Below are 21,222 nucleotides of genomic sequence, written 5' to 3'. Positions count from 1 at the left end.
CGGCCCGGCCGCTGTCAGCTCCCTCAGCGACCAAGACGGCCAAGACGCGGCTGAGACGCGGTGTATGCTGAGTGGCTGCGGCCGGAGGCTGCTGCACGTCCTGGGCCTTAGCTTCCCGCTGCTGACCTGCCGGCCGCTTTTCCTCTGGCCTCACCGCCTCATGAAACCGCTGGTCGTGTTCGTCCTCGGCGGTCCCGGGGCCGGCAAGGGGACCCAGTGCGCCCGCATCGTCGAGGTGAGGCCCGGGTAGCTGGCGCGCTCCCTGGGCTTGACCGGACGCCGGGTCGGCTTGTCCCGCAGCGTCGGGCGGTCCGCGCGCCTCCCCCCCCCCCCCCCCGGCAGCCGCGGACTCAGCGGACTACTAGTCCCGGCGACCATCGCGTCGTCCGCGTGGCGGTTATCGAGGGTTCTGCGGTGCGCTGCCTGTCGGGACTCGTAGTCCACGTCCCCTCGCCGCGGGGGGTGCCCAGAAGGGAGGGGGACCGCTTGGGGTCGCTTTGTTCCTGCACCCCTCTCTCCTTAACGTTTTGGGGACCAATTTCATCCGGAGAGTGGGCTGGGAGGGGATCCGGGAGGATCAGCCTTCGGGGACCTCCGGCGCGCCGAGTTCAGTGTGTCACCGGTTATGGGGTGGGTGAAGGCGGCGGGAGCGTGGATTTAGGTTAGAGGCGGTGTGCGCTCGCAGCTGTGTGGAAGGGAGACCGGTTTGTCTACTTGGCCCCTGCCCGCAAGCCCTCTAGAAACGCCAACATCTCAACTAACCTTATCGTGGTCTTAACCCTGGAAAGGAACCTCAGGGGACAGGGTGTTGCTTGAGGTAATAATCTGTGATCTGCCCGGAGCACTTTCCCGCTCTGTCAATGGCAGTACCGGCTCTGAGGCTCAGCTCAGATTCGTGTGGTCGGAAAAGCCGAGGAGCCGAGTCTGAGTTCAAGCTTCAACGTCTGGTCTCGCTGCCAACTCAGGCTTTGTCCTTGGCCAAGTCACTTCCTCTCTCCGAGTCTCAGTTGCGCCCTAGACCATAGGAGGCTGTGCACCCAGATTTAAACTCAATGTAAAATACCTCCCAACTCTAAAATTCTGTTACTTTTTTTGTTGTTGCTTCACGGCGTGTTAAGGTTACCGGTTCAGTTCTGTTAATTTTCGAATAGATAACGTGGTTAGTGACACTGTGAGGAGTAAGGCTTATTGAAGAATCTGGGGAATGATGTTGGGAGTGAAGAAAAACAGAGGGTATCTAGAAACAAGAGACGACTGGCAGAGCTGTAAAACACCCAAACAATCCCTGTGAAACTCGGTGACCACAAAAGTTTTGACCCAGAACTTCTAAAATATTTCCCTCCTCTTTTCCAGAATATGGCTTATATTAGCTTTGGGCGTTCACTTCTCTCCTCTGTGTTCATAAAATCCACTCCTGTCCTATATTTTATTCTCTAAAGAACATCTCTAAAGAAGATCGAATGGTAACATCTACTTCATTATGTTTTACAGCTGTCTTTATAATTATTGATCATTTTTAGAAACAAAGGTGGAACTATTTCAACCAAAAACATATTTTCTCCTTTTTTTTTTAAGATTTTTTTTTTTGAGAGGGAGAGAAAACACGTGAGTGGGGGAGGGGCAGAGAGAGACTTCCAAGCAGTTTTGGTGCTGTGAGCACAGAGCCTCAGGCAGGGCCTGATCCCACAAATCATGAAATCATGACCTGAGCTGAAATCCTGTCCCATGCTTAACGGACTGAGCCACCTAAGTGCTCCCTCCCTATTTTTGTTGGTTCTTTTAACTTTTTAAGACTAGTGGCGATTGGATGATTTCAGGTTTGGGTTTTTTGTTTTTTAAATATATGAAATGATTCTTACATGTATATAGCATGATAGGGGAAGGAGAAAAGACTTCAGAACCAGACACATATGGTTTCAAACCCTTTGTCATTTACTATTTCTTCTCTTCTCTTTCAAGATTTGTAAGTAATGTCTACATCCCACGCGGAACTCGAACTCTCACAACTCAGAGATCAGGAGTTGCCTGCTCTGTCTGCTTTACCAACTGAGCCAGCAGCCAGGTGTTCCCCCCCCCCCCCCCCCGGAAGTTGTTACTTTTGGCTGGCCCTCCTCTGTGAATAGAGAGGAATAATACATATCTGGTATGGTATTTCCAGATATTAAATGAGGTAAAATATCTGGCACACATAGATGTAAATAATTTTTTTCTACATTTTGACTTCCCGTTTGTAATTTATGAGATTGGTTATTTTTACTTTGAAATAGTATTACTTTAAAAATTGGCTTACGGCTGCTATATTTGAATGCGTTTAAATATTTTGTTTCTGAATCATAACGTGGCTTTAAACATCCACATCCAAGCTAATAATAGTCAAATTACTCCACTGCTTTAAAAATAATCTACACATTCTGTAACTGGTATTTATTCTTTACTCTGTTCAGTAGTGGCTAATAATATTTTAAACCTATTAATTATCAACTATAAATTTCCATAATTAAATGTTTCATAATATATTATTTTTTAATATTTTGGCAATTATATGAGCTCAAATTGTTTTAAACTGTCATCTTCTTTCATGAAAATAGTTGCCATTGATTCCAGTTGCCGTAAACAATTAAGCTGATTTCTGCAAATTCCAAATAGTTTATAATTTAGCAATTGCTGTCTCCTAGCTGACTAAATTAAACAATGGAATGTCTAATGAGCAATTAAGGCAGAGGGCTTTTCTTTTCCTCTTTGTCTTTTGTATTTTGACCCAATATTTTATTTCATAGGCAAACATAAGCTGAATCCCTAAACAATTGTAATTTTGGGGACTAAGTTTTTTCTGTAAGGAAAGATTATACGAGTCAAGGTTAAATTCTCTATCTGTGATGCCAGTGCTAATTTAGCTCACAGGGTACCTGAAATGTGGCTGAAATACAATTTGAGGGGGTGAGTAATTATGTTGATTTCCAACTCAGGCTGCCAGAAGTACCTTTTTAGGTCTGGCTGCAGAATCAGAATATCTGGCCCTCCAGTGTCCTGGGGCATCACAATTAGTGATCAAGGCTGTAACTGGAGGGAAGCTGGTATATATGTATGTATGTATGTATAATTTATTTATTACCTATCTGTCTCTTTATTTTCTACCTCCTTTCCTCCCCCTCTTCCTTTCTTCTCTTCTTTCCTTCCTTTTTTCCAAACTTCCTTCCTTGCTTCCTTGAGGTGAATTCTATCTCTACTACTTATGCTCCCAGACCTTGAGGGAAGAAAAGGCAAATCTGATACAGTATCATCTGAAAGTGTTCTGAACTGAGAAGGAATGATCTGAGGGAGATTTAGGGGTTGACTTTGCCCATTTATTTGTACTGGTCTTCGTCAGTTTTATTTATTTGTTTGTTTTTTATTTAAGTTTATTTATTTATTTTTGAGAGAGAGAGAGAGAGAGAGAGAGAGAGCGCGCATGTGTGAGCAGGGGAGGGGCAGGGAGAGAGAGAGAATCCCAAGCAGGTTTTGTGTTGTGCTGACACTTAACTGACTGAGCCATCCAGGCACCCCTGTTTCATTTTCTAATTGTTTCTAACTCTGTGTCCTCTTGTACTCTATTTGTTTTTGAAAATTGTTTTCTAAATCATGCAATCCTTTCAGGGATACTTCTCCTTTTTTAATTTTTATTTTTTTTTAAATTTTTTTTTTTTTCAACGTTTATTTATTTTTGGGACAGAGAGAGACAGAGCATGAACGGGCGAGGGGCAGAGAGAGAGGGAGACACAGAATTGGAAACAGGCTCCAGGCTCCGAGCCACCAGCCCAGAGCCCGACGCGGGGCTCGAACTCACAGACCGCAAGATCGTGACCTGGCTGAAGTCGGACGCCCAACCGACTGCGCCACCCAGGCGCCCCAACCTTTTTTAATTTTTAAAATTAAGCTTTACTTATATTGCTTTGACCCAAGAAAAATTATGATGCCATAACCTAAATTTGTCTTTCAAAATAACCCCAATTTTGCATGTGTTAGCTGGAAAGGATATTTTAACCTCTCTTTTAAAGGTGGTGGACATTTTGCTTACATAAACAAATTATGCTAAAGCTTATCTCCATGCCAAATTGCTTTCTCTAGTACCCTAAAAGGATTCTTATCATTTTCTGTTTTATAACTTTCTCCTGACCTGTATGGGGGAACTTATACTTTGTGTGGTCCTCCTACCTACTATACTTAGAAATTTGGGGACGGTATTAAATTTAAACATGTAGAAATCAGAAAGTCGATTTTATGTATCTTTGTGTTTCCAGTGTGGAACATTGTGCTTGGCACTTAGTAAGGGCTTAATAAGTATTTGGTGGGGGGCGGGGGGAATGTTTTTTGAATCCGTTTTAGAGGACACTAATTTGTCCTAAGATGTAAAAAGTTTTAAGAATTTGGTCTTTAGGGGGCGCCCAAGTAGCAGTTAGCTCTCCCAATTTCAGGTCAGAAGTGCTTGAGTGAGACCTAACCCTGTCATATAAATATTTCTTATGTAACACTTCTGCTTACTCTCAGTGAATAAATGGTATGGTTGTGAAAATCTTCTGAGTATTCTAAAATATCCAAACTCCTAATTCCAAATCCCCAAAGATTACCTCTCATAGAAGAATGATGATAGGATGATCCACTGGACATTAAGCTTGTTTAAGAATAGGCCTTTCTCTCCTTTTGGTGGGATAGGGTAGAGTAAGAGATAGGTTTTTTTGTTTTTCTGGTTTTTTTTTAAAGAAAGTTTAAATTATCTATAAAAGACATAGTCCACAGTATTCTTGACTCTTCTGAAGTACCACCTTTTTATTAAAGGTGGTTGTAACTTAGAATTTTTTTTTTTTTTTAATAAGAACTTGGAGGAGGGGAGAATATATTGAGATATTACTGTCATTACTTTTCGAAACTTCCTTTTTTCCTCCTGCTTTGGTTTTCAGTTATAAAAACAATACTTACTTGGATGGGAAGAGTTAAGTCTCCTCTAATTCTGATGTCACTCATATTAGCTGTCTAGTATTAACTGCTTCCCCATCTCTCTCAATATTCTTAGAAATAAAAATACCAATATATGTTTTTTACCTCTAGATGGGATTTTTCTATTTTCTGCTGAATGTATCATGGATACATTTCAGGTCTTTACATACCTTTCAGGTCTTTACATATAGATTTAACCCATTCTTATTAGTAGCTGTAGAATATTCCGTAAAATACATGTTCTATAGCATAATTGTACCATTCCCCTACTGATGGACATTCAGGATAGTCTGCAGGAATTGTTTTACTATTGCAAACAGTACTTCAGAAAACTTCCTTGTAAAAACAACAGCAAAAACAAACTTCCTTGTAAATATAACATTGCATATGGATACTATTATTTTTGTAAGTTAGGTCCCTAAAAGGATTGCTGAGTCAGAGGATATATGCATTTTTAATTTTAATTGATAATTCATTATCAGAATTCTTTTCAAAAACATAGTTATTACAATTCCATTAGCAGTGTATGATTCTTTATTAGCACTGGATAGTTATCAATGTAATTTTTGCACATTTGTAAATCTCCTTTCTAAAGTTTTTCTGAGTAAATTCCTTATTTTTTTCAAGATGTCCATAAAGAAGAAAAGGCATAATTTGAAAAATTTCCCTTGTCATTCATTCCAAAAACAGTTTTGTTTTTTTGTTTTTTTTTTTTGTTTTTTTTTTTTGAGAGGTAGGTACTCTGATTGTTGCTGAAATGAATAAGGCTTAGATCCTGCTGTTGAGGGAAGTTTACAGTTTAGAGTGGAGTCAAGGAAGTTAATTGGTGACTACTACAGAATAGAGTGGTAAGTCCTATGGTAGAAATAAACTAAATATACCATTAAATAAGGGACATTTCAATTTCAGTCCAGTGACTTCCCAGTGGGTCAGGGAAGTCTTCCCAGGAGAGGTGATAGCTCTGAACTCAATTCTTTTTTTTTTTTTTTTGAAATTTATTGTCAAATTGGTTTCCATTCTGAACTCAATTCTGAAGGGCCATAGGAAAGAAGCAGCTAGGAGATGTGGGGGAGTAGAGAGTACTTAAAGCCCTTGAATAAGGTAATTTGAGGTTTCATTTTTGAGAAAAGCCTAAGGAGAGTAAACCTATATGAGACTGACCCAGAATGCATTTCCTGAATGTAGACTGTGTGTTCTGTCTATGGGGATATAGGCTTCTAGGGACTTTCAATTTAGTGGAGATAGACACACACTAACAGAATTTTATGAGAAAAGATATGAAAAACTTTTGCAGATATTAAAGTTTAACATTAAATTGTTTTAAAATTGTTTATCTTTTAGTTTTACCTTAACTGTATTGTAATGTTTTAAACAGGGGCGCCTGGGTGGCGCAGTCGGTTAAGCATCCGACTTCAGCCAGGTCACGATTTCGCGGTCTGTGAGTTCGAGCCCCGCGTCAGGCTCTGGGCTGATGGCTCAGAGCCTGGAGCCTGTTTCCGATTCTGTGTCTCCCTCTCTCTCTGACCCTCCCCCGTTCATGCTCTGTCTCTCTCTGTCCCAAAAATAAATAAACGTTGAAAAAAAAAAAAATTTAAACAGTGGGGACCTGGTCTTTTACTCCTCCTGCAAGGCGTTTGAAATGCCTGCTTATCCTTCAGATCTTAGCTTATACAGAGATTCCCAGATGTCCTCAGTTCATGGTGCCCTTAGTGTCTCAGTAATTTTTTCAAACCTAACCTGGTCCAAAAGAAATATCTAATAGTTGTATTTGTTAAGTAATTAGATCTGAACAATACTCAGGTATTTTCTAACAATTTGTGGTCCGTAGTTCCTGACTCACGGCTCCCACAAACCCTTGGAATTTCCCAAGTGTTGAGCATTACAGAAATGTTTCTTGTTGTGTTAATGAAGTGACTTTTGGACCCCACCTAAGGGCTGGAGCTGGTTGCCAGGAAAACCAACCAAGTCATCAGAGGGTTGGAACGTTCAGTCTCGCCCCTCCCTCTTCCCTCCAGGGAGAGGAGTGAGCCTGGATGTTTAATCACTTGCCAGTCACCAGTGATTTAATCAAACATGGCTATGCAAGAGGCTTCCAAAAAAACCCCAAGGTCTGGTTTTAGAGAGCTTCTGGGTTGGTGAACACGTGGAGATCCAGGGGGAGACATTCACCTGGAGAGGGCAGGGAAGCTCTATGCCCTTGTGCTGCATCTCTCTGGCTGTTCCTGAGTTGCTCCCTCTACAGTGAACTGATGATCTAGTAAGTAAAGCGTTTCTCTGAGTTTTGTGAGTTATTCTAGCAAATTAATCAAGCCCAAAGAGGGGACCGTGGGCCCTCTAATTTATAGTCAGTTGGTCAGAAGTACAGGCAATACCTTTGACTGCAGCTGGTGTCTGAAGTGGTGGTTGGGGGGCAACCCCCTCGGACTGACCCTTTAACCTGTGGAAGATGACAATATCTCTGGGTAGATAGTGCCATACTTGAGAATTGAGAACACTCTGCTGTGTTGTTTGTTGTGTAAGGGAACCTACTCCTTAAGTTAGAATTGGGTCCAGGAACCCCACAGACTCCCCCATTAGACCATCAAACTCCATAAGGGTGAGAACCCTGACTTTCTGATTTACTCTCATATCTTTAGTGCCCAGCACAACATCTGGCACAAATTGAACATGTAAGTAAATCTTGAAGCCATTCAGACCTGGGTTCCTGCCCCTTGGTGAGTTACTTAAATTTTTGGCTTTTTAAAAAGTTTCTTCCACTGAAAAATGGGATGTTAATCTACTTTTCAGGGTGATTGTGGAGATTAATCAAAAGAACCTGTGTAATGTCTGGCAGACTGCCTAATACGTATTATTACTTCATATATGTTAGCACCCCTCCCTCTTTGCCTATTCTGTATCCATAAATAGTCAATGAAGCAAATGTCTTGAGCAGTGTAAGTAGCAACATTTTGGGAGGCATTCTGAGTCATTTAGACTGAAGAAAAATTTAATTGAAAGGATATGAATAAGTGTCAAAGTGATGATCTCAAGGTTCCTGAGATCCAGCCCTGCATCGGGCTCTGTGCTGACAGCTCAGAGCCTGAAACCTGCTTCGGATTCTGTGTCTCCCTCTCTTTCTGCCTCTCCCCTGCTAGTGCTGGCACTGTCTCCGTGTGTGTGTGTGTGTGTGTGTGTGTCTGTGTCTCTGTTTCTGTCTTTCTCAAAAATAGATAAACATTAAAAATATATATATATCAAAGTGTCATACCTATGAAGTATGTAGAGCTTAGGTTCTAGAGTCAGACTGCCCGGGTTTGATTTTCACCTAACACCTACTGTGTGTGTGACCTCAGCCAAGTCATTTAATCTCTCTATGCTTAAATTTCCTCATCTGTAAAATGGGAATAATGATACATAGTGTCTACCTCATAGGGGTGTTGTGGAGGTAATGAGCTAATATATGTAAAGTTCTTAGAGCAGTGCCTGGCACATGGTAAATCATATATAAATGTTAGCTGTTTGTACTATCATCTTTTTATGTGTTAATTTTACCTGTCCGCCTCCCCCCATCTACTTTCTTGAACTTGATTGGGATCCTGCCTCCTGCCCCATTTATTCCCTCCTACTTTTGTAGCTATACAGTCTGTTTTTAGTGTTTGCCCTAGAAACTTTAAGCATACATGTTATTTAACTTAAGTCTAATATTGATTAATATTTTTACTCTCCTCCCTCTAAACAATAGAAACACCTTAGAATACATAACTCTATTTTCCATCCTCTTCTGTTTTCCAGGATTCAAATTGTATATTGATTTTTTTAATCCCTACAAATGACTTGTTAACATTTTATAGCAATGATGTAATGTTTGTGTAGAATAACTCACATGTATACCAGCTTCTCTATTCACCAATTATTTTTGTACCTCAGAACTTCCTTCAGAGATAATTTTCCTTTTTAAAGTATATCCTTTAAAAGTTTCTTTATATGAGCTTATGGTTAGGAATTTTTGCTGTTTTCTCTGCATAGTGGGTTCTCTTTTCTAGTTCAGCCACTGAGGGTGTCATCCTTTAGGACATTCTTTACATGGAGCTCTTTGATCTGATCTCCAGTCCTATTTAGGCCTCAGTCTCTGTCTCTGTTCACCAGTTTGTGGGCCTTTAAATCCCATTGTGTCTGGCAGACACAACTCCAGCACTCACTCACTCACTCACTCTGGATTTGTGCTTTCTTGATTTTTCTAAATCTGAATTACTCCTTTAATTTTCTGCCAGCTCAGTTATGCATTAAAAAAGAATTTGTGGGGCATCTGGGTGGCTTAGTCTTGGTTAAGTGTCTGACTTTGGCTCAGGTCATGGTCTTGAGGCTCATGAGTTCGAGCCCTGCGTGGGACTTTGGGCTGACAGCTCAGAGCCTGGAGCCTGCTTTGGATTCTGTGTCTCCTCTCTCTGCCCCTCTTCTGGTCATGCTCTTTCTCTCTCTCTCTCAAAAATAAATAAACATTAAAAAAAGAATATATGAATGATGCTTGGCTGGCTCAGTTGGTAGAGGATGCAACTCTTGACCTTGAGGTCGTGAGTTCGAGCCCCATGTTGGGTGTAGAGATTATTTAAGAAAATAAAGGAAAAATGTTATTAAAAAATACTCCATTTGGGATGTTTGGCTGGCTTAATTGGTGGAGCATGGGCTCTTGATCTCAGGGTTATGAATTTGAGGTGCATGTTGGGTATAGAGATTACTTAAAAATAAAATCTTAAAAATAAAAGAATATATATACATATATATACGTTTATATACCCATGTAGTTGGATATATATACATATATGGGTGTGTATATATATAAATGTATTATATGTATACCCAACTAGTTGGATATATGTATACGTGTGTGTGTATATATATGTATATATATTATATATATGTATATATAATATATATGTATATATAATATATATGTATATATAATATATAATATATATGTAATATATGTATATATAATATATAATGTATATATATAATATATATGTGTATATATATAATATATATGTGTATATATAATATATATGTGTATATATATATACACACATATACATATATCCAACTAGTTGGGTATACATATAATACATTTATATATATACACACCCATATATGTATATATATCCAACTACATGGGTATATAAACGTGTATATATGTATATATATTCTTTTATTTTTAAGATATATATATAATACATATATATACATATATATTATACATATATACATATATGTATAATATATATGTATTATATATATAATATATATAATATATATCATATATATGTATATATATAATATATATATACATATATATGTATGTATACATATATATACACACACACACACACATATACATATTTCCAACTACATGGGTTTTCTATGCAGGGGGGATTTCTCTGAATGTATGTATATAGTCCACCCCCACAAAAATTAGATTCCTCTACCTAAGTCTTAACTGAAAGCGTCTCTTCAGTATCAGTTCTTTCCCTTATCCTTACTCTTTTAAAGTCTGCTTGATGTGTATGTACCCTTTGGGTTAAAGTGTCAGTGACAATAATGGGTTAATCTAAACACCACGTTTCAGTTAAGACACCAAGGGGGAGAGGACTGTAGTCCCTGAAGACCTCTCAGTCACAATTTCAACAGTTATCCTTCTGAATTTAAATTCAGAGAGTTTCAGAGAAGTTGCTCCAGTAGTGGGAGTTTTATTTATTTATTTTTAATTTTTTAACGTTTATTTATTTGGGTGAGAGAGAGAGAGAGACAGAGTGTGAGTGGGGGAGGGGCAGAGAGAGAGGGAGACACAGAATGTGAAGCAGGCTCCAGGCTCAGCTGTCAGCACAGAGCCCCATGCGGTTCGAACTCAGGAACCATGAGATCAAGACCTGAGCCGAAGTCAGACGCTTAACTGACTGAGCCACCCACGTGCCCCTAGTAGTGGGAGTTTTAGATCAGGTAAGAGAGAAAGGGTGGAGATGGGGGATAACTGTCTCATTCTTTGTGTCATGTTGGCCTCATCACACTGACTCTTGTTCACCTTAAAGCTAATACTTTTAGCCCAGTTGCCTATGAAAATGTATTTACTCTGACATTTCTATTGCTTTAACCTGGCAAATCAAGAACATTTTTACAGACTAAACATGTGATAAGAGCACTTAGAATTTAATAGAGAACAGGTGTGATTGTACATACTGTTTGCTGACATTTTTTATGCTGCCTGGTAAATCTTAACAAAACATTACTTTGGTAAAGGAAAAAGCACCAGTTGTTACCTACCATTGTCAGAAACTTTCATTTTGAGGGACTGGGTCCCATGAATCATGTTCCATGCCTGGTTTCCATCAGTCTTCTCCAGAAGACCCATGAGTTGGTTTTATTCATCATTAGAACATATGTTATGTCAACAAACAAATATGCTTAACTTGGGGCTATACAAAATACTGCTTCCCTGCCCACTTTCTGTTTGGAACTTCCCTAGTGTGTTTGTCATGGGTGTATGCCATTAGTTTACCCTACAAGATTTACCTTTATAATTATGTATGATTTAGGTAGATAATAACATGAATTAATATTTTCTTGGTGTCTACAGGGAGTAAAGAGACAGCCCAGATGTTTGGATTATGTGATTGGGAACTGACTTATTAGCTAATTTAGGTTTTTAAATAGTGGAAAATTGTATCTGGCACTTAGTGATTATTGGGTGAGGCAAATGGAAAGTGAAAACGGTAATGGTGTCAGAGTGGTAGTGGGATCATAAAGACAAGAATGAAGCAAATGAAGGAAAGATGGTTAGAATCTGGCTGGATGGTAGGTCAGACATGCCTGGCTGTTTGGTATGGATGAAGTTCTGATCTCATCTCCGTGCTAGGATACAACAAAATTATAAAGTACATCAACTTTGAGTTTCCTTTTTAATTTCTGCCAGCAGATTCTGTTATTTAAAGGCTGTAAGTACCTTCAAGGCAAAAGACTGTCTCCGTGTCTGTCACCTAGGAATTGCCTCAGATGCCCACTGTGTGTGGATTGATAGGAGACTTGGGTTCAAGTGCCAGTTTCCTCTCCACTAACTGGCAAGTCTGTTTATCTCAGTTTTCCCTCCTGTGAAAGGAGGAGTGTAGAAGTAGGCAGTTTTGCCAGCCTTAAAACAAATCTGTATCCTGAGACTTCAGTGTTAGCATGTAATCCAGTATAGTACAATCAGAGGCAAATTATCCAGTCACTACAAATATGTATACCTTCTTTGCTATTCTGTGCTTTATGAATGTGAGCACCAAGGAATTGTATTTAATAAATTCCTGCTGGATTTCATGTTTACATAGAGCTTCAGACTGGTAACAAAGAATGTGTGAAGTTGGGAAAAAGAATAGCTTTCTGAAATAGAATTTTGTATGCATTTTTAAAATTTTAAATATGTAAGAAATGGGATATTAGGACTAACTTTCTTACACTCTAGCATACTGTTAGAAAGAATGTAGACTTTGAGGCCAGGTGTTTGAATCTCAGCCTACCACCTACAGCTACATTCGCTAACTTTTCTGATTCTGTATCTTCATTTGTAAAGCGATGATAATGCCAACTTAACTGGGTTGTTACAAAGATGAAATTATGCTTCTACAGTATTTAGCACAGTATATGACAATGTGTAAATGGTAACATTATTTTAAAAAAGATGTTTAGGAAAGAGATAGAAGAGTAATTTGGATAAAAGTAGTTTGGGGAAGCATTATATTCTCATTGTTTACTCTAACATAGGGAATGATTATACTAATCAGTTTATAGATTTTAGGAAATCTGGTATGGTATTTTAGAGTCTATTGAATATGAACTATTTTTGTACTTAGAGAAAATATTTAGAGTTAGCTTACATTGAAAAATCCTAGAAAGGGCACATAGATTTAAGGAAGTTTACAGCATAAATGCTGTTTATATTCAAAATAAGATATTAGTTGCCAAATGGAGCAGATGTCCTAATGATGGGTTAAGTATTGTAAGCTAATACTGTATATATACTTTAACTGTCTTATTAAGGATGAGCACACTTTTTATTTTGATTACCTTTTTTTTTCTGGATACTTTTTTATTATACAAGTAGTATAGACACATTACACAAAATTTAGAAAATACAGGTATATAAAAAGAAGAGTATAAAAATTATCAGTAATCTTACCATCCAGAGAAAGCTACCATCAATCAATATTTTGGGGCGTATTCTTCCAGACTTTTTTTTTTTTTTTTTTAAGTAGGCTCATGCTATCTGGAAACCGGCATTTCACTTGTCATATCACAAACATATTTCCATCTTAATAAATGTACTTTTACCATATAACCTATATAATTATATCATACTGTATAGATTAGATACATTACATAATTAATTAATTCCCTGTTTTGGAAATTTTGTGATTTTTCAGAAATTCTGTGTTTTTTAAAAAATAACTTCATTGAGATATAATTTACATACCAAACAATTCACCCATTTAAAGTGTGTAATTCAATGGTTTTGGTAATTACATTGTTAATTTTTTTTAATTGTGGTAAAATATAAACTAAAATTTCTCATTTTAGCCATTTAAAATGTATAATTGAGTGGCATTAATTGCATTTGCAATGTCGTGGAGCCGTCATCACTTTTCTAAAACTTTTTTGATACACCGAACAGATATTGTACCACTTAGTCGTAATTCCCCATTCCTCCCTTTACCTCTAATCCGCTTTCTCCTCCCTTTATGAATTTCCCTATTTTAGGTTCTTCATACAAGAGGAATCATATTATTTGTCATTTTGTGTCTGGCTTTTTCACTTATAATGTTTTCAAGGTTCGTCCATATTAGCATGTGTCAGAATTTTATTCCTTTTTATGGCTAATGTTTTCATAGTATGTATATGTCATATTTTATTTATCCATTTAGCTATTGTGGGACAAGGGCTGCTTCCGACTTTTGGTCCTTGTGAATAATGCTGCAGTGAACATTGGCATACAAACATCTATTTGAGTCTCTGTTTTTAGTTTTTTTGGGCATATAGTTAGGAGTGTAATTGCTGGGTCATATGATAATTCTGTTTAACTTGTTGAGGAACTGCCAAACTGTTTTCCCCAGTGGCTGTACCATTTTATATTCCCATTAGCGATGTATAAGGGTTCTAGTTTCTTTATACCCTTACCAACACTTAATCATTTTTTGTTTGTTTAATTATAACTATCCTACTGGTGTGAAGTGGTATCTCATTGTGGTTTTGATTTGCATTTCCCTAATGACTGACGTGGGCATCTTTCATGGACTTTTTGGTTATTTGTATATTTTTGGAGAAATGTCTATTCAAGTCCTTGACCCATTTTTAGTTAATTTTATTTTTTTTAAGTTTATTTATTTATTGAATTTTTTTTTTTTTTTTTTTTTTTTTAGAAAGAGAGAGCATGAGCAGGGGAGAGGGGCAGAGAGAGGGGGAGAGAGAGAGAGAGAATGAATCCCAAGCAGGCTCCACACCCGGAGTGGAGCCTGACTTGGGGCTCAATCCCACGACCCCGGGATCATGACCTGAGCCGAAATCACCAGTTGGAAACTAAACCGACTGAGCCATCCAGGCACCCGAAAAGTTTATTTTATTATTTTGAGAGAGAGAAAGAGAGTGTGCATTTAAGGTGCAGGTAGGAGCAGAGAGAGGGAGAGAGAATCTTAAGCTGGCTCCATGCTTATCATGGGGCTTGATACCACGGCCCTGGGATCACAACCTGTGCCCAAATCAAGAGTCGGGTGCTCAGCCAGCTGAGCCACCCAGGTGCCCCATCTTTTTATTATTGAGTTATAAAGTTGCTTATGCATTTTAGATAGAAGTCCCTTACCCAGATAAATGATTTGCAGATATTTCTCCCATCCTATGGGTTGTCTTTTAATTTTCTTGATAGTATCCTTGGAAACACAGTAGTTCTTAATTTTGATGAGGCCTTACACCCTGCACATTAGAACATACAGTCTGCTTTCTATTGCCTATGATGCAGAGATCAAAAGACTGATAAGTAAGGTAAAAACTAAAAAAGAAGATAACTGGTAAGTGTATGTCTTGTACCTGGGACTGAGAGTTGGGGATGAAGGAGAAGAAGGGATAGTGGTGGATGGAAAAGAAGAGTGGGAATAACAGATTGTTATTACTTCCTTGACTGATTCTAGGCATGATTGTGTCCAAGTTAAGTCAGACTAGTGGGGTGGGTGAGAGAAGTTGCTCATTCTATAGAATGGTTTCCAGCTTTCTTCCTGTTGTATAGTGATGGCAGGAAAGAAAATTTGCCATAAAATTTCCCATAGGCTTACTACTGTTCCCCTTCTATGAAGAAGTTAGTCTCTGATCAAGAACGGAGGGTCTTTTATATTCTGCTCTATATTATAAAATGGATACAGGTATCTGTGGCCAGCATTAAATTCCAGGCTGGGCTAAGATTTGATGGCTATGCCATAAAAAATGTGTATTCTTAGGGGTGCCTGGGTGGCTCAGTCGGTTAAGTGTCTGACTCTTGATTTCGGCTCATGTCATGATCTCAGGGTTCTTGAGTTTGAGCACTGATAGTGCGGAGCCTGCTTGGGATTCTCTCTCTCTCTCTGTCTGCCCCTCTCCCGCCTGTGCACGTGCGCCCTCTCTTTGTCTTAAAATAAATAAACTAAAAAAAGTATATTCTTAGACTGACTTTTATTGATTAATTGATTGATTGTTGGTGCACAATGATGTTACATTAGTTTCAGGTGTTCAGCATAGTGATTCAGCATCTATAGGTTATGCTATGCTCACCACAAGTATAGCCACCATCTGTCACTATTCAGTGCTATTACAATATTATTGACTATGTTCCCTATGCTTTTTTTTTTTTTTTAATTTTTTTTTTCAACATTTATTTATTTTTTGGGACAGAGAGAGACAGAGCATGAACGGGGGAGAGGCAGAGAGAGAGGGAGACACAGAATCGGAAACAGGCTCCAGGCTCTGAGCCATCAGCCCAGAGCCTGACGCGGGGCTCGAACTCACGGACCGCGAGATCGTGACCTGGCTGAAGTCGGCCGCTTAACCGACTGCGCCACCCAGGCGCCCCTGTTCCCTATGCTTTATCTTTTATCCTCATAACTTATTTGTTCCATAACTGGAAGCCTGTGTCTCCTACTTCCCTTCACCCATTTTGCCCATCCTCCTTCCCTCTGGCAGTCCTCAGTTTATTTTCTGTATCTGGAGATCAGATTCTTCTTTTGCCTTGTTTATTCATTTGTTTTGCTGACTTTAATTTATTTATTTATTTTTAAATTTTTTTTTTCAACGTTTATTTATTTTTGGGACAGAGAGAGACAGAGCATGAACGGGGGAGGGGCAGAGAGAGAGGGAGACACAGAATCGGAAACAGGCTCCAGGCTCTGAGCCATCAGCCCAGAGCCCGACGCGGGGCTCAAACTCACGGACCGTGAGATCGTGACCTGGCTGAAGTCGGACACTTAACCGACTGCGCCACCCAGGCGCCCCTTGCTGACTTTAATTTAATATTGAGCAAAATGTAATAAACTGAACTTTATACCCCCGAATTTTAAAAACATGCACTACCTTTTCAAGCCTAATAGTGGTTTTGCTTGCACTTTCTTCTATTAACACAGATTGGTATATCAAAATGAAGATGGTTCTTTGTTGTCTAAGCAAGATTAATTATGTATAAGGAATCAGTTGAGAGATATTGCTTGGCACAATAACAGTCTGAAAGTGCCCTGGAGACTAGAAGTAGTGTGAGTATGTTGTCTTTGCCATGAAGGTGTCCTTCCCAGAACAACTTGCTTACAGTTTTGAACCCTAGTGTCTAGAGTAGGGCTTCATTAAAATGTTTCCTTTTAAACCTTTGCTGATGTGCTTTTTGGATTCTTAACTGAGTGTTGTCTCTAAATTTCCATCTGTTTCTAGGCTATAAAACTGGACTGTTTTCTGTCTCCTATAACTCTTGACTTCATGCCCATGCAGTACGTTTTTGTGTTGCTATATTATACTTTTGTTTCTCCTTTGTTTAAGAAATGGGTCCCTTTCCAGGGAAATTTTTGTTCAAACATTTGAATTGATTTTTGCTATTCTCTACAATGATTTAGTTTTAAATTTTAAGTAAGTTTTTTGATTGCACAAGTCCTGTTTCTCTTTTTTCTTGAAATCAGATGTTTTTTTTTTTTAACATAGGGATTTTTATCTTTAATGTGAGGCTACTTTGAATTTCATTTTGCTGTTTTGTTAGGATTTTATATTAATAAACATTTAAGTTATGAATTTTTCTTTGTGATATTTGCCATTTAGAAATGGGTGGTTAGTGTATATGCTTTATGTAAAAGCATATGTATATATATATTAAATTAAAACTTTAAAAAGTTTATACATATATATGTACATTATGAAAGAGTCAAACATTTGAAAGTACGTAAAGTAAAAGTGAAAGTTCTCCTTAACCTCAGATTATGTAATCACATCAATTTTTTTGTGTGTGCCTTTCTTTTCCTTTTTTGATGTATCTATACACAGATACAATGCATGTGCACATACGTGCACACACATTGCCTATTGTTTTTGACTTGCATTTTTTTCCCTAACAGTGTATCTTGGATAGCTTTCCATATCAGAACTTATAGATAGCTCTACTTCATTCATAATATATACAGTGGTATATTTAGTGGTATATTCATATATTGGTGAACATTTTGATTTTCTGTTTACAGATGATGCTTATGTGAACATTCATTTATGTAATGTCTTTGTGTACATGTACAACTATTTCAGTAGCACAACTCCTAGAAATGGACCAGAGGGTATGCAGACTTAAATTTTGATAGATTCTGCTAAATTGCTCTCAAAAAAGGCTGAACTAGTTTACACTTCTGCAAAGTATGGTTCCTCCCCACCCCCACCTCCATTCTTGGAAAAGCCAGATATAACAGCCTTTTTATTTTAACCAATCTGATGGGTGGAAAATGAATCACATTGTTTTAATTTAAATTTTCGTGATTACCAGTGAGGTTGAACATCTGTTCTTTTCTTCTTTTCTGTGAATTGTTTATTCTTATCCTTTGCCCATTCCTGTATTTTTTTCTTTATTTGTTAGTGTGATTTTTTAAAGTTTATTTATTTATTTTGAGAGAGACACATGTGTGCATGTGCGCGAGTTAGGGAGGGGCAGAGAAAGAGAGGGAGAGAGAGAATCCCAAGCAGGCTCCATGCTGTCAGGACACCCTGACTTGGGGCTCAATCTCACAATCCATGAGATCATGACCTGAGCCGAAATCAAGATTCAGATGCTTAACTGACTGAGCTACCCAGGTGCCTGAGTATGATCTCTTTATGTACAGTGTATATTACCCTGTCACCTTTGTATGGTGAAAACATTTTCTTCCATGCTCTAGCCTGTTATTTGATTATATTTATGATATCTTTCTTTGTTCATTAAGTGTTTATTATTTATGTTGTCAAACATAAACCTTAACTGACTTGGTTCTTGTTTTAGAATGCCTTTTTCTATCTCAGGATTATTTTCCTCCAGTACTGTCATAGAGTTTTTTTGCTTGTGTTGTTTTAATTTTGCATATGGTATGATGTGGGTATCTAATTTAATTTTTTCCCAGGGTACCTAGTTGCACAAGTATCATTTATTAAATAGTTCCTTTCTGTGTTGAGTTTTACTCTATGCCAATATGGGGCTCAAACTCACAGCCCCAAGATCAAGAGTTGCACACTGTACCAACTGAGCCAGCCAGGCGCCCCCGCTCCTTGAATTTTAGATGCTAAGTCTGTCATTTATTGAATACCCATTTACACTTACTTGGCTCTGTTCCTGGACTGTTCACTTTCATTGTTCTGTTTGCCTATTTTTATACTAGTATACTGTTTTAATTACTGTAGTTTTATAATATTTTATGCCACGTGGTGGGACAAGTCCCACTTGTAGTTGTTAAAATTATTTTCAGTTTTGGCCATTCTCTTCTCACATTTACTCTGATAAACTTGAGAATCCGTTCATTAGGTTTCATTAAAAAATCAATTCCAGTTGAATTTTGATTGAGGTTGCAATAAATTCATAGATTAATTTGTGGAATTTTAAAATACTTACAGTATTGCATCTTTTTGTTGAGGAACACAGAAGCAAAGAATGCCTTGTTTGTTTATTTATTTATTAAAAAGATTTATTTTTTTAAGTCAGTTTTTTGCCCAACATGAGGCTCAAACTCACAACCCCAAGATCAAGGGTCACATGCTCTTTGCTTCTGGCTGAGCCAGCAAGGCAGCGCCCCATACCATCTTTTGATAATAATAGTTTCAAGGGTTTCTAATTTCTTTATATAATTTTTACACATTAGTTGTAGGCTTAATCCTAAATTTATGTTTCTATTGCTGTTTTGAATAGGATCTTTTTTAAAATGTGTATTTTCTAATTAGTCATTGCTAGTGGGTTTGAAATTGATCTGTTTGTTTATAAGAAGATAGTAAGCAAGATAAATTCTTGTTGGTTCTCATAAATTTTTAAATGTACTCAAATATATCACTGTTGCCATTTGTTGGAGACTCTGTATTTGAGGCTATTTGCATAGTGGATTGGACTGTCATTTATCATACTATACTTGTTCTATACTTAGTTGTTATTATTATTGCTTTTGTTCCTTTCCTGTGTACATTTCATATGCTGTTGAGCCAGTTTGGTAGTATTTTTCCTTTGTTGGTATGTAATTTGTTAGGGTAGCCACTGATTATTGTGGACTTTGGAATAACTGGAATGGGATCTGGGAGTTTGCGCTCTCATAGTAGGTCTTGAATCTAGCAATGTTTTTAGGAGTATGTTCTTTAGGAGACACCTCTAGTTATAATAGCTAATGATACTATGCTGCAGCTGATAGTGTAGTGTAGGTATTATTTCTGGTAATATAAATAATAATTCTGTTTTACAGATGAAGAAACTGAGCTCTAAGGTTACATAAATTTTCCAGTGTCACACAGGGTTGTGAGCGTTTAATTTTAAGACTTGATCCCTTAACTTTCAGTTCGGTGTTCTGAGTATGTGACTTCATGCAAGGTTCTTTTCTTGTGGTTGTTGCTGGATTCTGTATTTCTGTAGCTGCATTTTGCCATTAGTATGGTAATTTTGCAGATGCTCAAATGCTATGTTTGCATATATTATTGAATTCAGAGTTTGTTATCCTTTGCACATTTTACTCAAGTTGATTCGTAAATCCAGATAAATTCTAGCCCTTAAGGAGAACCTGAGCTATTAAAATGTGGTTATTTAAAAACTTTTTTAAATGTTATTTATTTATTTATTTTTAATTTAAAAAAAAATTTTTTTTTTTAATTTTTTTTTTCAACGTTTATTTATTTTTGGGACGGAGAGAGACAGAGCACGAACGGGGGAGGGGCAGAGAGAGAGGGAGACACAGAATCGGAAACAGGCTCCAGGCTCTGAGCCATCAGCCCAGAGCCCGACGCGGGGCTCGAACTCCCGGACCGCGAGATCGTGACCTGGCTGAAGTCGGACGCCCAACCGACTGCGCCACCCAGGCGCCCCTATTTTTAATTTTTTAATGTTTATTTACTTTTGAGAGAGTGAGAGACAGAGTGCAAGGTGGAGAGGAGCAGAGAGAGAGGGAGGCACAGAATCTGGAGCTGGCTCTAGGCTCTGAGCTGTCAACACAGAGCCCGATGCAGGGTTCGAACTCTCAAATTGCAAGATCATGACCTGAGCTGAAGTCAGATGCTTAACCGACTGAGCCACTCAGGTGCCCCATAATGTTTTTTATTTATTTTTGAGAGAGAGAGACACAGAGTGTCAGCCGGGGAGGGGCAGAGAGAGAGAGAGAGGGAGACACAGAATCTGAAGCAGGCTCCAGGCTCTGAGCTGTCAGCACAGAGCCCAATGTGGGGCTCAAACTCATGAGCCATGAGATCATGACCTGAGCTGAAGTTGGACGCTTAACCATCTGAGCACTCAGGCGCCCCAAAATGTTGTGGTTATTTTGAGTCTTTTTACAAATTGCATTCTCAAGTATCTCTTAGGGTGGCTTTATTACTTTTGGTATTCCCCAGGTAAATGATATTCTGATTTTAATGTTATTTATTTTTTAAAAATAAGAAATACAATTAGGCCTGCTTAATATTTTAAAAACTCTCTTTCCTAAGGTGAAATAGAGAGGCAAGGGCTTCATGTAAGTGGTTTCATTTATGTCCTCCAAGTGTTCTCACAGGAAATGAATTAAC

General features: G+C 38.2%; 1 protein-coding gene across 1 annotated transcript in view; it reads left to right on the top strand.

The window, feature by feature from the left end:
* Window positions 1-21,222, top strand: part of CMPK1 (cytidine/uridine monophosphate kinase 1) — a 34,744-nt gene continuing 13,522 nt past the window's right edge. Inside the window, exon 1 of the mRNA XM_047085040.1 lies at window positions 1-235. Within this exon, the coding sequence (XP_046940996.1) occupies window positions 65-235 (171 nt within the window). The 5' untranslated portion in view covers window positions 1-64. The remainder of the gene's footprint in view (window positions 236-21,222) is intronic.

The sequence above is a fragment of the Lynx rufus genome, unplaced genomic scaffold (assembly GCF_022079265.1).
Source record: "Lynx rufus isolate CCGP_SWC_20201006 ecotype Redwood Valley unplaced genomic scaffold, mLynRuf1.p SCAF_2, whole genome shotgun sequence".
Taxonomy (NCBI): domain Eukaryota; kingdom Metazoa; phylum Chordata; class Mammalia; order Carnivora; family Felidae; genus Lynx; species Lynx rufus.
This window is presented reverse-complemented; position numbering and strand designations above follow the sequence as displayed.